At 44.0% G+C, this 14,958-nt stretch overlaps 1 protein-coding gene across 2 annotated transcripts in view; it reads left to right on the top strand.

Moving 5' to 3' along the window:
* LOC145878600 (neuronal acetylcholine receptor subunit alpha-3-like) overlaps positions 1 to 8,448 on the top strand; it is a 35,378-nt gene extending 26,930 nt beyond the window's left edge. For both annotated transcript variants that reach the window (XM_082974080.1, XM_082974079.1), the window contains 6 exons: positions 339 to 546; positions 857 to 1,087; positions 2,427 to 2,653; positions 3,925 to 4,072; positions 5,317 to 5,580; positions 7,199 to 8,448. In XM_082974080.1, coding sequence (XP_082830206.1) covers positions 339 to 546; positions 857 to 1,087; positions 2,427 to 2,653; positions 3,925 to 4,072; positions 5,317 to 5,580; positions 7,199 to 7,324 — 1,204 coding nt within the window. In that variant the 3' untranslated portion in view covers positions 7,325 to 8,448. The remainder of the gene's footprint in view (positions 1 to 338; positions 547 to 856; positions 1,088 to 2,426; positions 2,654 to 3,924; positions 4,073 to 5,316; positions 5,581 to 7,198) is intronic.
* Positions 8,449 to 14,958: the final 6,510 nt, after the last annotated feature.

The raw sequence follows: 14,958 nt of genomic DNA, 5'->3' as shown, positions 1-14,958 counted from the left end.
AGGACCAAGTACTAAAGTAGGTGCTGAACTGAAGTTTGTGAAGAGAGATTTTAAAGACATTTATAAGAACGACTTCCATTTTCTACGGATAAAATTTTTGATTAATTTCATATCCTTTAAATTTTATTTTGCTTTTATTCCAATATACAATGCAAAACAATAACATTAAAATGCCCTTATCACAAAGGACAGCTCTTCTCATAGTGTAATGACAATATCCTCCTCACATCCCTTGTTTCTTTCTATCTTATCCTCTCACCTTCCCCATACCTCCTTCTTCCTCTCTCCAACACGATCTCTTTCCTCTCTAACCCCCCCCCCCCCCCCCCCGACTTCAGTGCGGTGGGAGACTTCCTGGTTGAAGATAAGACCAAAGCTCTGTTGAAGTTTGACGGTACAGTCACCTGGGTTCCCCCCGCCATCTTTAAGTCCTCCTGCCCCATGGACATCACCTATTTCCCCTTTGACTACCAGAACTGCTCCATGAAGTTTGGCTCCTGGACCTACGACAAGGCCAAGATCGACCTGGTGCTCATTGGGTCAAAGGTTAGAACAATATTTGCACATCCATTTTCTGATACACCATTTTGTGGTATAGAGCTATTAAGGAATTATGGGTAGTGTTCAAATCTCTATCTTTTTTTTTTACCCCTTTTTCTCCCCAATTTCGTGGTATCCAATTGATAGTTACAGACTTGTCCAGTGTTCAATTCTTGACTATTGTACATTTTTTAATCTAAGTCTCAGATACTGAATCGGTAGTCCATAATTGTGTAATCCAACCAAGATTAATGCATGTTTATGAAATAACTACTCAGAATCAAGCCCTCAATAAACCTGATGTCACCTACCTCAGGTCAACCTCAAAGACTTCTGGGAGAGCGGCGAGTGGGAGATCATCGATGCTCCGGGCTACAAGCACGACATCAAGTACAACTGTTGCGAGGAGATCTACCCAGACATCACCTACTCCTTCTACATCAGACGCCTGCCTCTCTTTTACACCATCAACCTCATCATCCCCTGTCTCCTCATCTCTTTTTTAACAGTCCTGGTCTTCTACCTGCCCTCCGACTGCGGAGAGAAGGTACGGTGCCTGCAGGAAGTGTCCACACCCCTTGGACTTTACCACATCTTGTTGTGTTGACTGTGTTGAACATCTTTGTGGTCATGTATGTTGTCATGTTGTTGTGTTACAATCTATTATCCATTATCTCCAGCAACTACAATATATACAGTAGTATGTGAAAACTGCCATTTTATATTTTATACATTCTGCAGTCAAAGAAATGAAACAAATTATGAATTGCTACAAATTCTAACATTAAGATGTTCTAGAAATTGTCCTTAAAAAATTATGTAATTTTCCAAAATTACACGTACTTATTTGAATACTTAGCAGTTTTACATTTTTCATTAATCATTAAAATATGTCGAATTCTCTTTTGACTTTGACAATAAAAAATCACTTCCTGTCAAAGTCAGTGACAAGGAAATGCCAATGAAAAGCATTTGAGTTCCAGGTTGAAACACAACAAAATGTGGAAAAAGTCCAAGGGGGGTGAATACTTCCTATAGGCACTGTAATAATGTTATAGCATGTTGCTATAGTAATGAAGTAGGGTCCACCCACTCAAATCCACCAACACACGGTCATGTGTCGGAGAAACTGAGTGTGCAGACCCTACTTCATGTGAACTACTGTAAGTTGCTATCCATAAAAGTGTCTGCTACATGAGATATGTTATATATTACATTATTATATAAAACTACTCATTTTATTACATTATATTTAATCAATAAGGCACGAGGGGGTGTGGTATACGGCCAATATACCACGGCTAAGGGCCGTGGTATATTGTCCATATACCACAAACCCCCAAGGTGCCTTATTGCTATTATGAACTGGTTATCAACGTAATTAGAGCAGTAAAAATAAATGTTTTGACATAACCGTGGTATACGGTGTGATATACCACGGCTGTCAGCCAATCAGAATTCAGGGCTCGAACCACCCAGTTTATAATTGTTATTATAATACATTATATATTTTTAAATCTGCCTAGCACCCAGTAAATAAGGGATGTGTTCTGTAATCGGGCACTGCAGTCAATTTGTTGTGTGCTCAGAATGAGCCACCACGTGAAATGTTGGACAATGTCAGCTACAGTGTGATTGGTGTGAATGCTCGGACTAAATCAACCAACGTTCGTTCTGGGTGATGATGGTGTTGTTGGAATTGTGTGTGTAGTGTACATGCAATGGAAGGAAATAATAATTGCTTCCTCCTAGGTCAATAAACAACCCATGCTGGGCCTCTTACAGCATTCATCTCTCTATCTCTCTCTCTCTTTTTCTCTCTCTCTCTCTTTTTCTCTCTCTCTCTCTCTCTCTCTCTCTCTCTCTCTCCCTCCCTCACCCAACAGGTGACCCTCTGTATCTCTGTCCTCCTCTCCCTCACTGTGTTCCTCCTGGTGATTACTGAGACCATCCCGTCCACTTCCCTGGTCATCCCCCTCATCGGGGAGTACCTCCTCTTCACTATGATCTTCGTCACTCTCTCCATCGTCATCACCGTGTTCGTCTTGAACGTCCACTACCGTACACCAATGACCCACACCATGCCGGGCTGGGTCAGGTCCGTCTTCCTCAGGTAAAGAGAGAGAATGGGCCAAATCTCAGCCCATCTATCAGCCCAACTCTTAGACCAACTCTTAGCTCAACTCTTAGCTCAACTCTTAGCTCAACTCTTAGCCCAACTCTTAGCCAACTCTTAGCTCAACTCTTAGCACAACTCTTAGCCCAACTCTTAGCCCAACTCTTAGCCCATCTCTTAGCCCAACTCTTTGCCCAATTCTTAGCTCAACTCTTAGTTCAACTCTTAGCTCAACTCTCAGCCCAACTCTTAGCCCAACTCTTAGCCCAACTCTTAGACTAACTGTTAGCTCAACTCCCAACTCTTAGACCAACTCTTAGGCCAACTCTTAGGCCAACTCTTAGACCAACTCTTAGACCAACTCTATATTAGGAAGGTGTTCTTAGTGTTTTGTATCAGTGTAGATTCTATTACAATATACTTAAGATCTTATTTATTTTGTTTTCTGTGTTTGTTGTTCTTCAGTGTACTACCTATACATTATAATACTATACAATACAATACCTACACAATACAATACTATACAATACAATAGAATACAATACCAATACTATACAATGCATTACTGTAGAATACAATACCTATACAATACTGTAGAATACAATACCAACACCAATACCAATATAATACAATACAATACACTACTATGCAATGCAATACAATGCAATGCAATACTATACAATACAATACCAATACAATACTATACAATACCTATACTACTTTATTATATTTACAATACACTGAAGTATTGTTAATTGTTCTGTGTCCATCAGGGTGCTACCCAGAGTCATGCTGATGACATATTGTTAATTGTTCTGTGTCCATCAGGGTGCTACCCAGAGTCATGCTGATGACATATTGTTAATTGTTCTGTGTCCATCAGGGTGCTACCCAGAGTCATGCTGATGACATATTGTTAATTGTTCTGTGTCCATCAGGGTGCTACCCAGAGTCATGCTGATGACATATTGTTAATTGTTCTGTGTCCATCAGGGTGCTACCCAGAGTCATGCTGATGACATATTGTTAATTGTTCTGTGTCCATCAGGGTGCTACCCAGAGTCATGCTGATGACATATTGTTAATTGTTCTGTGTCCATCAGGGTGCTACCCAGAGTCATGCTGATGACATATTGTTAATTGTTCTGTGTCCATCAGGGTGCTACCCAGAGTCATGCTGATGACATATTGTTAATTGTTCTGTGTCCATCAGGGTGCTACCCAGAGTCATGCTGATGACATATTGTTAATTGTTCTGTGTCCATCAGGGTGCTACCCAGAGTCATGCTGATGAGACGGCCAATAGACCAGGACGGCAAGGCCCTCTGTTCAGACAGCGGGGAGGAGAGAGGAGCAGGAGGAGGAGGAGGAGGTAGAGGAGGGAAAGGAGGAAAGAAGAGGAAGAATAGTCTGACGGTGGGTTGGTGGGTGGTTGGTGGGTTGGTTGGTTGGTGGTTGGTTGGTTTTTGGGTGGGTTGGCTGGTTGGCTGACTGGTTGGCTGGTGGGTTAGTTGGTTGGTGGGTTGGTTGGTGGGTGGGTGGGTGGGTTGGCTGGTTGGCTGACTGGTTGGCTGGTGGGTTAGTTGGTTGGTTGGTTGGTTGGTGGGTTGGTTGGTGGGTGGGTGGTTGGTTGGTTTTTGGGTGGGTTGGCTGGTTGGCTGACTGGTTGGCTGGTGGGTTAGTTGGTTGGTTGGTTGGTGGGTTGGTTGGTGGGTGGGTGGTTGGTTGGTTTTTGGGTGGGTTGGCTGGTTGGCTGACTGGTTGGCTGGTGGGTAAGTTGGTTGGTTGGTTGGTGGGTTGGTTGGTGGGTGGGTGGTTGGTTGGTTTTTGGGTGGGTTGGCTGGTTGGCTGACTGGTTGGCTGGTGGGTTAGTTGGTTGGTTGGTTGGTTGGTTGGTTGGTTGGTTGTTTGGTTGGTTGGTTACCTGGCTGGTTGGCATATTGGGTGATTGGTGGGTGGCTGGTTGGTTGGCTGGCGGGTGGGTGGGTGGGTGGGTTGGTTGGGTGTTGGGAGGGAGGGATTGACGAACTGATCAATAGATGACTGAATGGGTTAATTCCTTCAAGTATCAATGTTCCTTTCTGTTGCTCCACCTAGTCCCTGATGTATTCCCATAATGCTAGCAGATAAGATGCATTCCCATAATGGTAGAGGTTAACATGTGGGGTAGATTAATACACTGAGTAAATCTTTGGACTCTGGATTAGGGTTGCAAAAATCTGGTGACTTTCCTGGAGTCAGGATCAAATAAGCAGAACATCCAGGAATCCTTCAACTGGGATTTCTAGAAACCTTATGAATTTTAGGAAAGTTACCAGAATTCTGCAACCCTATTCTGGATAAGACTGTTTGGAGCTGAATGTTTATCATCCTCATGCAATTCTATTTTATTCTACTCTATTCCATTGTATTCTATTCTATTCTTCTTCCATTCCATTCCATTCTACTCTATTCATTCCATTACATTCTACTCTATTCCATTCGATTATATTATATTCTACTCTATTCCATTCTATTCCATTCTATTCTATTCTATTATACTCTACTCTACTCTACTCTACTCTACTCTACTCTACTCTACTCTACTCTACTCTACTCTACTCTACTCCATTGCATTCTATTCTATTCCATTCCATTCCATTCTCTTCAATTCCCAGCAGGGAGGGAACTGCCTGGAGTTCGGAGACAACAAACTGACTGAGGGAGGATGTGGAGAAAGAGGGGGAAAGAAGTGCCCTTGCCCCTGCCAACATGGGAAGGAGACCCCAGAGACAACAGATCCGGGGAAACTGAGCCGCCAGCTGAGTCCTCAGAGCATCAACACGGTGGTGGCCTTCTCCGTCCTGTCCCCGGAGATTAAACAGGCCATCGAGAGCGTCAAGTACATCGCCGAGAACATGAGGAGCCGCAACAAGGCCAAAGAGGTGATTGGCAAGCAAGTGTTAGCATGCAATGGAGAAATACATTAGGTTTAGCTTAATTAACACCAACTAGCTTTACCTTCAACAAGGCCAAAGAGGTGAGTGGGTGGGCCTGCAAGTTAGCTTTGTTTGAGTTCAATGGAGAAATACAGTAGGTTTAACGAGTGGGTGGGCCTGCAAGTTAGCTTTGTTTGAGTTCAATGGAGAAATACAGTAGGTTTAACGAGTGGGTGGGCCTGCAAGTTAGCTTTGTTGGAGTTCAATGGAGAAATACAGTAGTTTTAACGAGTGGGTGGGCCTGCAAGTTAGCTTTGTTGGAGTTCAATGGAGAAATACAGTAGGTTTAACTTTGGGTAAACACCAACTAACTTTAGCTTTATCAGGCCAAAGAGGTGAGCGGCATTTTGTCTGTCATTTAGCAGATGCGTTTATTCAGAGTGACTTACAATACAGCTAAAGACCAAGGCCAAATAGGTTATAGGGTGGGCTAGAATTGGTGTATATCTTAGCTTTGTTAGCGCACAATGGGGAAATAGGTACAGCTTTGACAAAACACAAATCGCCTTAGCTTAAAAAATGCCAAAGAGGTGAGTGTGTGGGCTAGCATTAGCTGCTACCATTAGCTTTATTAGCGTATAATGGAGAAATAGGTTTAACTTCGGCTAACAACAAATATCTTCCACTAACGACAAGGTCAACAATGTGACTGGGTGGGCAAGCATTAGTGTACAGTATATGTTAGCTTCATTAGCGCACAATATAGAAATAGATTTAACTTAGGCAAACAACAAATAGCTTCAGCTTCGGCTAACAATAAATAGCTTTAACTTTTAACCAAGGCCAAGAAGGTGTGTACAGTTAGCCCATACAAAGCTCTGTTAGTGTACATTGAAGGAATAGTTTTCTCTCGCACTGGGTCTTCATAACAAAGACCATATTCGCTACTCTGCTTTTCGGGAAACTCACCCATTGTTTGTTGATATTCCCTTGTTTATAATATCAACCAAGTGGAGCATTGTTGGATGGAACACTGTTTCATATCCCTAATGAGTTTAAAAAGTTATCTCTCTGTACAATACAAGTGATAATAGTTACAAGACTTTAGTGAAAAATAAGTCCCTTGTTCTTTGTGTTGTCTTCTGAGGTTGAACTCTCCCCTTGGGGGGAAAGCTGTCTTTGATATGTAAAGTACTTCTCTTCTCAATCAGCTTTGTCAGGCTGCCTGTCTGCTTCAGACACTTTGGTGTGTGTGTGTGTGTGTGTGTGTGTGTGTGTGTGTGTGTGTGTGTGTGTGTGTGTGTGTGTGTGTGTGTGTGTGTGTGTGTGTGTGTGTGTGTGTGTGTGTGTGTGTTTGATTCTGACACTGATGAATACCATTAACATAGTAATGTTATATCTGTCAGTTATAGTAGGGGGATGCTTCCACAAGTAGTCAACTCTGTTTTAACTTTCTTTCTTTCTTCTCATCCTCACTTTTTACCCAACCCTCCTCCTTCCTTCATGGTCCAAAATCATGTCCTTTTCTCCTTTTCATCGCTGTATCGTTCCCCCTCCCTCCCTCCCTCCCTCCCTCCCTCCATCCATCCATCCATCCATCCATCCATCCATCCATCCCTCTCAGGTGGAGGATGATTGGAAGTACGTTGCCATGGTGATAGACAGAATCTTCCTGTGGGTGTTTGTGACAGTGTGCATCCTCGGAACCCTTGGCCTCTTCCTGCAGCCTGTCATTGGCTTCCTGTCATAACCCAGAACCAATAAGGGCTCACTGACACCGCCGGCTGCCTCGACGTCTCGACCAGTCACCAATCAGTGTTGTCAGTCCATCGCCACCAAATGGACTTGTTGGCTTTGTGTTGAAAATTCTAAATAAATAAATGACACAATCATACTGTATATATTGTAGACACCAAGAACCAATCAACAGTCACCAATCGGAGTCGCCTGGTATGAGTCAGAACCAAGAACCAATCAGAGTCACTGGATGTGAGTCATAACCAATTACCAATCACATAAATCAGGTTTCTGTCGTGAACCAATCCCGGTTATTGTGCTATTGTGTCTCAACCCATCAGATTGACATGACACAGCGCATTCTTGGAAAAAAACTACAACCAACCAATCAGAGATCCCGTTCTTGCCTGGTCAGGCGATTAGAATCCATCCATGTGATTTAGAACATGACAACGTTGTTCTTATCAATGTTCTAGAAGGTATAATTGGCAAGGCCTCTGTAAATACATGCTGGATTAAATTATCCTGAACGGTTTCCATCCAGAAATAGCAGCTTCCTCTTCTATACAGATATTAATTAATCTAAAGGATTTCTATCATCCGATTCCATGGTTATTCATTTGTGTTTTTTATTCATCCTTTTTAATTAAGTTTCTCGATTCAACGATCTTCTGAAATACAATACGTAGATCATGCATGATGGATTTAGAATGGCTTCTTCCCAATTGGCCATCTATACCTCACATAGTGCATTGCTTTTGACAGAGCCCTGTGGGCAGCACTATGTGCCCTGGTCACAAATAGTGCACTACATAGGGAATAGGGTGCCATTTGGCATGCAGTCAATGGTTGACCAGGGCCTCTGCATCTATATATAATTACTAAAAGACAATTCTATAATCATTATAATTGTATTACTATACAGTACTGTCAGATTTTAGGATAACAGTTTTTTTTTTTGTATGGTTATTGTCATTAATCCAAAGGCTTTTCGTTGTTTGTTTAATTAGCAATGCACACCTCGCACTCAAGTGACTGTCACTTTTGTACCGATGTTTCCTGCTTTCTGTATAGTATGGATGCACTACTTTATGGATTTGGAATAAATGCAATATTTCTCCAAAAATATGAAAAGCATCTCACTGATCTGTACTGTTTATAGACTGTAGCTAGACTGTAGCAGCATGGTGTCTGTTTATAGACTGTAGCTAGACTGTAGCAGTATGGTGTCTGTTTATAGACTGTAGCTAGACTGTAGCACTATGGTGTCTGTTTACAGACTGTAGTCAGACTGTAGTAGTATGGTGTCTGTTTATAGACTGTAGCTAGACTGTAGCACTATGGTGTCTGTTTATAGACTGTAGCTAGACTGTAGCAGTATGGTGTCTGTTTATAGACTGTAGCTAGACTGTAGCACTATGGTGTCTGTTTATAGACTGTAGCTAGACTGTAGCAGTATGGTGTCTGTTTATAGACTGTAGCTAGACTGTAGCACTATGGTGTCTGTTTATAGACTGTAGCTAGACTGTAGCAGTATGGTGTCTGTTTATAGACTGTAGCTAGAATGTAGCAGTATGGTGTCTGTTTATAGACTGTAGCTAGACTGTAGCACTATGGTGTCTGTTTATAGACTGTAGCTAGACTGTAGCAGTATGGTGTCTGTTTATAGACTGTAGCTAGACTGTAGCACTATGGTGTCTGTTTATAGACTGTAGCTAGACTGTAGCAGCATGGTGTCTGTTTATAGACTGTAGCTAGACTGTAGCACTATGGTGTCTGTTTATAGACTGTAGCTAGACTGTAGCAGTATGGTGTCTGTTTATAGACTGTAGCTAGACTGTAGCACTATGGTGTCTGTTTATAGACTGTAGCTAGACTGTAGCAGTATGGTGTCTGTTTATAGACTGTAGCTAGAATGTAGCAGTATGGTGTCTGTTTATAGACTGTAGCTAGACTGTAGCAGTATGGTGTCTGTTTATAGACTGTAGCTAGACTGTAGCACTATGGTGTCTGTTTATAGACTGTAGCTAGACTGTAGCAGTATGGTGTCTGTTTATAGACTGTAGCTAGACTGTAGCAGCATGGTGTCTGTTTATAGACTGTAGCTAGACTGTAGCAGTATGGTGTCTGTTTATAGACTGTAGCTAGACTGTAGCAGTATGGTGTCTGTTTATAGACTGTAGCTAGACTGTAGCAGTATGGTGTCTGTTTATAGACTGTAACTAGACTGTAGCAGTATGGTGTCTGTTTATAGACTGTAGCAGTATGGTGTCTGTTTATAGACTGTAGCAGTAGGGTGTCTGTTTATAGACTGTAGCAGTATGGTGTCTGTTTATAGACTGTAGAAGTATGGTGTCTGTTTATAGACTGTAGCAGTAGGGTGTCTGTTATAGACTGTAGCTAGAATGTAGCAGTAGGGTGTCTGTTTATAGACTGTAGCAGTAGGGTGTCTGTTTATAGACTGTAGCTAGAATGTAGCAGTAGGGTGTCTGTTTATAGACTGTAGCTAGACTGTAGCAGTATGGTGTCTGTTTATAGACTGTAGCAGTATGGTGTCTGTTTATAGACTGTAGCAGTATGGTGTCTGTTTATAGACTGTAGCTAGAATGTAGCAGTAGGGTGTCTGTTTATAGACTGTAGCTAGACTGTAGCAGTATGGTGTCTGTTTATAGACTGTAGCAGTAGGGTGTCTGTTTATAGACTGTAGCTAGAATGTAGCAGTAGGGTGTCTGTTTATAGACTGTAGCAGTATGGTGTCTGTTTATAGACTGTAGCAGTATGGTGTCTGTTTATAGACTGTAGCAGTATGGTGTCTGTTTATAGACTGTAGCAGTAGGGTGTCTGTTTATAGACTGTAGCAGTAGGGTGTTACTGGGTAGGTAGAGGTTCTGAGATGTCTCTTACACATATATTTTAAATTTTGCACATAAGAAAAAGGCAAAAACAATACGATGATGAGAATGAAAAGACCAAATAAATCTCCATGTTCAGGTGAGGTAAAACTACCTACATGGCTGTCCCCCCTTTGAAATATGAATATACAAATAAAGAGTAGTCATTGTAAATTCAATTAAACAATAGTTAGCAGTATTTTGAATCAATGCACTATTTCTCCCCAAATAAGACAGGATCTGCAGTGTTTGATTGTTGTCATGGTTACCAAGGCCACATAATGGAAACAGAACCCACACCAGTGATCCCAGGCCACATAATGGAATCAGAACCCACACCAGTGATCCCAGGCCACATAATGGAAACAGAACCCACACCAGTGATCCCAGGCCACATAATGGAAACAGAACCCACACCAGTGATCCCAGGCCACATAACGGAAACAGAACCCACACCAGTGATCCCAGGCCACATAACGGAATCAGAACCCACACCAGTGATCCCAGGCCACATAACGGAAAGAAAACCCACACCAGTGATCCCAGGCCACATAACGGAAACAGAACCCACACCAGTGATCCCAGGCCACATAACGGAAACAGAACCCACACCAGTGATCCCAGGCCACATAACGGAAACAGAACCCACACCAGTGATCCCAGGCCACATAACGGAAACAAAACCCACACCAGTGATCCCAGGCCACATAACGGAAACAGAACCCACACCAGTGATCCCAGGCCACATAACGGAATCAGAACTCACACCAGTGATCCCAGGCCACATAACGGAAACAGAACCCACACCAGTGATCCCAGGCCACATAACGGAATCAGAACCCACACCAGTGATCCCAGGCCACATAACGGAAACAGAACCCACACCAGTGATCCCAGGCCACATAATGGAAACAGAACCCACACCAGTGATCCCAGGCCACATAACGGAATCAGAACCCACACCAGTGATCCCAGGCCACATAACGGAAACAGAACCCACACCAGTGATCCCAGGCCACATAACGGAATCAGAACCCACACCAGTGATCCCCTAACTCTGCTTTAAACATCCACCTTTGAAAACAGCCTGTAGGAGTAAACAAAGCGTATCAAGTTAAAGCGTTGGCCAACCATGTACTACACCAGAACCTTAAGGGGTAGTTGTCACCAACGCACTCCTACACACACAAATAATAAATGAATCATCTTCTTCTGATTGATTTTCTTGAAGACGGATGGTCAATCTCTGAATCAACCCCTACCCTGACCCCTGACCCCTACACTCTCTCTGATAGCCTCTCACTGTTGATCTGTATTGATTAAGCCAATAGGGCGTCTTTGGCAGAGGTCCTCACATTCATTCATAGCCTGGTTCCATATCTGTTTGTGTTGGCCAAAAGATGTTGGACCAGGCTACTAACGTATTGCTTACACTCATGTCTTTCAGATCAAGCTCTATGCATCCACCATGCACACGTCAGGGGGTCAAAGGGACACGGTTGATTTGAGATCCGTGCCTCGTGGGGACGGCTGCTGAGAAACTATGTGGACTAGTCCTCTATTTCATCCCTTTTCTTCCTCTCCACCTTTCCTTCCTTCCCTCCGTTGGAGCTGTCAGAGCTCATCACTCCGTCTTCCCCATGTCCCTGTATGGTGAAGGCCTGTTGGGGACACGGAAGTACACACAAACACACACACCGTGAGACCCAGAAGATCACAGTCAGTTTGACTCACTTGGTAATGTAATCTTCTAGGCCAGGTCATTGTGCCATGAAGGTTTTAGCCCAGAGGACAGAGACACTGGGGAGGACAGGGAAGTGTGTGTGTGTGTGTGTGTTTGTGTGTGTGTGTGTGTGTGTGTGTGTGTGTGTGTGTGTGTGTGTATGTGTGTGTGTGTGTGTGTGCGTGCGTGTGTGTGTGTGGCCTAGTGCTACATGGACACAGTTAATAAGGGCCTAATAAAAGGCAAGTGGAGACGCATGGCCTGACTGGGTGAACAGAACTGTTATGGTCACGGTCGGCTGAGCGGACACACACACACACACACACACACACACACACATAGAGCTGTTATGGAAGTAGTCTTTGGTTTAAGGGTTTCTGAAGTATCACTGGAGTTATTTCTGCTATGGATAGAGGGAGGAATGGAGGGGTGAAGAGAGGAAGTGATGAAGAGAGAGAGAGAGAGAGAGGTTAGGTAGTGCAGTATATATGTGGCCCAAGTGGGTATGCTATACAGCAGGTGGGGAGAGTGAGAGAGGGTGGAGGAAGAGGCTTGGCCATCTTGTTGTTAAGACATGAATAATCTGAGTTAGGCTCACAGAAGTATACCTTCGGAGGAGCGGCTTCTATGAAGGAACTGTGAATGTCTTTGAACTTCAGAGAGTTGGCTTAACGTTGGACAAGAGCCAGCTAGCTAACAAGTTTGTGTGTGCAGAGAGGCACCAGAATTACAATTAAAACCCGTCTTACCTTTTTGTAGTTAATGAATGCAATGTGAAACATGAACCTTGTAAACCTTGTAATACAGGAGATTATGCTTCGGAGAGGGGAGGGGCTACAGTAGACTATGTTTCAGGGGGGAGGGGCTACAGTAGAATATGCTTCGGAGAGGGGAGGGGCTACAGTAGACTATGTTTCGGAGGGGGGAGGGGCTACAGTAGACTATGTTTCGGAGGGGGGAGGGGCTACAGTAGACTATGTTTCGGAGGGGGGAGGGGCTACAGTAGACTATGTTTCGGAGGGGGGAGGGGCTACAGTAGACTATGTTTCGGAGGGGGGAGGGGCTACAGTAGACTATGTTTCGGAGGGGGGAGGGGCTACAGTAGACTATGTTTCGGAGGGGGGAGGGGCTACAGTAGACTATGTTTCAGAGGGGGGAGGGGCTACAGTAGACTATGCTTCGGAGGGAGGAGGGGCTACAGTAGACTATGCTTTGGAGGGGGAGGAGCTACAGTAGACTGTTTCAGAGGGGGGAGGGGCTACAGTAGACTATGTTTCGGAGGGGGGAGGGGCTACAGTAGACTATGTTTCGGAGGGGGGAGGGGCTACAGTAGACTATGTTTCGGAGGGGGGAGGGGCTACAGTAGACTATGTTTCGGCGGGAGGGGCTACAGTGAATATGCTTCGGGGGGGAGGGGCTACAGTAGACTATGCATCGGGGGGGAGGGGCTACAGTAGAATATGCTTCGGAGAGGGGAGGGGCTACAGTAGACTATGCTTCAGAGTGGGGAGGGACTACAGTAGACTATGCTTCAGAGGGGGGAGGGGCTACAGTAGACTATGCTTCGGAGAGGGGAGGGGCTACAGTAGACTATGCTTCGGATAGGGGAGGGGCTACAGTAGACTATGCTTCAGAGGGGGGAGGGGCTACAGTAGACTATGCTTCAGAGGGGGGAGGGGCTACAGTAGACTATGCTTCGGAGAGGGGAGGGGCTACAGTAGACTATGCTTCGGAGAGGGGCTACAGTAGACTATGTGTTGGAAAGGGGAGGGGCTACAATAGACTATGCTTCGGATAGGGGAGGGGCTACAGTAGACTATGCTTCGGAGGTAGGAGGGGCTACGGTAGACTATGCTTCGGAAGAGGAGGGGCTACAGTAGACTATGCTTTGGAGGGGGGAGGGGCTACAGTAGACTATGCTTTGGAGGTAGGAGGGGCTACAGTAGACTATGCTTTGGAGGTAGGAGGGGCTACAGTAGACTATGCTTTGGAGGGGGAGGGGCTACAGTAAACTATGCTTCAGAGAAGGAGGGGCATGTAGCCAACACACTCACACACACACTGGCAAATATTTTCAGCTGCACACTAGAATCTGAGTGAAAGAGTAAGGGCTTTGCAGTGGTGCTTTGTTGCATTTTTTGTGTGACAAAAAAAAATCACTTAACATAAAGGAAATTGGAGAAGTAAAGGGAGGAAAAAGAAATTATATTAGAGAAGTAAAGGTAGGACGTAATAGAAAGGGTATAGAAGGAAAGGGGATAGGTAGTAGAAAGGGTATAGAAGAAAAGGGATAGGTAGTAGAAAGGGTATAGAAGGAAAGGGAGGAGGTAGTAGAAAGTATATAGAAGGAAAGGGGATAGGTAATAGAAAGGGTATAGAAGGAAAGGGGATAGGTAGTAGAAAGGGTATAGAAGGAAAGGGGATAGGTAGTAGAAAGGGTATAGAAGGAAAGGGAGGAGGTAGTAGAAAGTATATAGAAGGAAAGGGGATAGGTAGTAGAAAGGGTATAGAAGGAAAGGGGATAGGTAATAGAAAGGATATAGAAGGAAAGGGGATAGGTAGTAGAAAGGGTATAGAAGGAAAGGGGATAGGTAGTAGAAAGGGTATAGAAGGAAAGGGGATAGGTAGTAGAAAGGGTATTGAAGGAAAGGGAGGAGGTAGTAGAAAGGGTATAGAAGGAAAGGGGATAGGTAGTAGAAAGGGTATAGAAGGAAAGGGAGGAGGTAGTAGAAAGTATATAGAAGGAAAGGGGATAGGTAATAGAAAGGGTATAGAAGGAAAGGGGATAGGTAGTAGAAAGGGTATAGAAGGAAAGGGAGGAGATAATAGAAAGGGTATAGAAGGAAAGGGGAAAGGTAGTATAAAGGGTATAGAAGTAAATGGAGGAGGTAGTAGAAAGGGTATAGAAGGAAAGGGAGGAGGTAGTATAAAGGGTATAGAAGGAAAGGGGAGGAGGTAATAGGAAGGGTATAGAAGGAAAGGGGAGGAGGTAGTAGAAAGGGTATAGAAGGAAAGGGAGGAGGTAGTAGAAAG

The sequence above is a fragment of the Salmo salar genome, chromosome 04 (genome assembly GCF_965601325.2).
Source record: "Salmo salar chromosome 04, fSalSal1, whole genome shotgun sequence".
Classification (NCBI taxonomy): domain Eukaryota; kingdom Metazoa; phylum Chordata; class Actinopteri; order Salmoniformes; family Salmonidae; genus Salmo; species Salmo salar.
The sequence above is the reverse complement of the archived record's forward strand: the minus strand, read 5'-3'. Positions and strand labels throughout refer to the sequence as shown.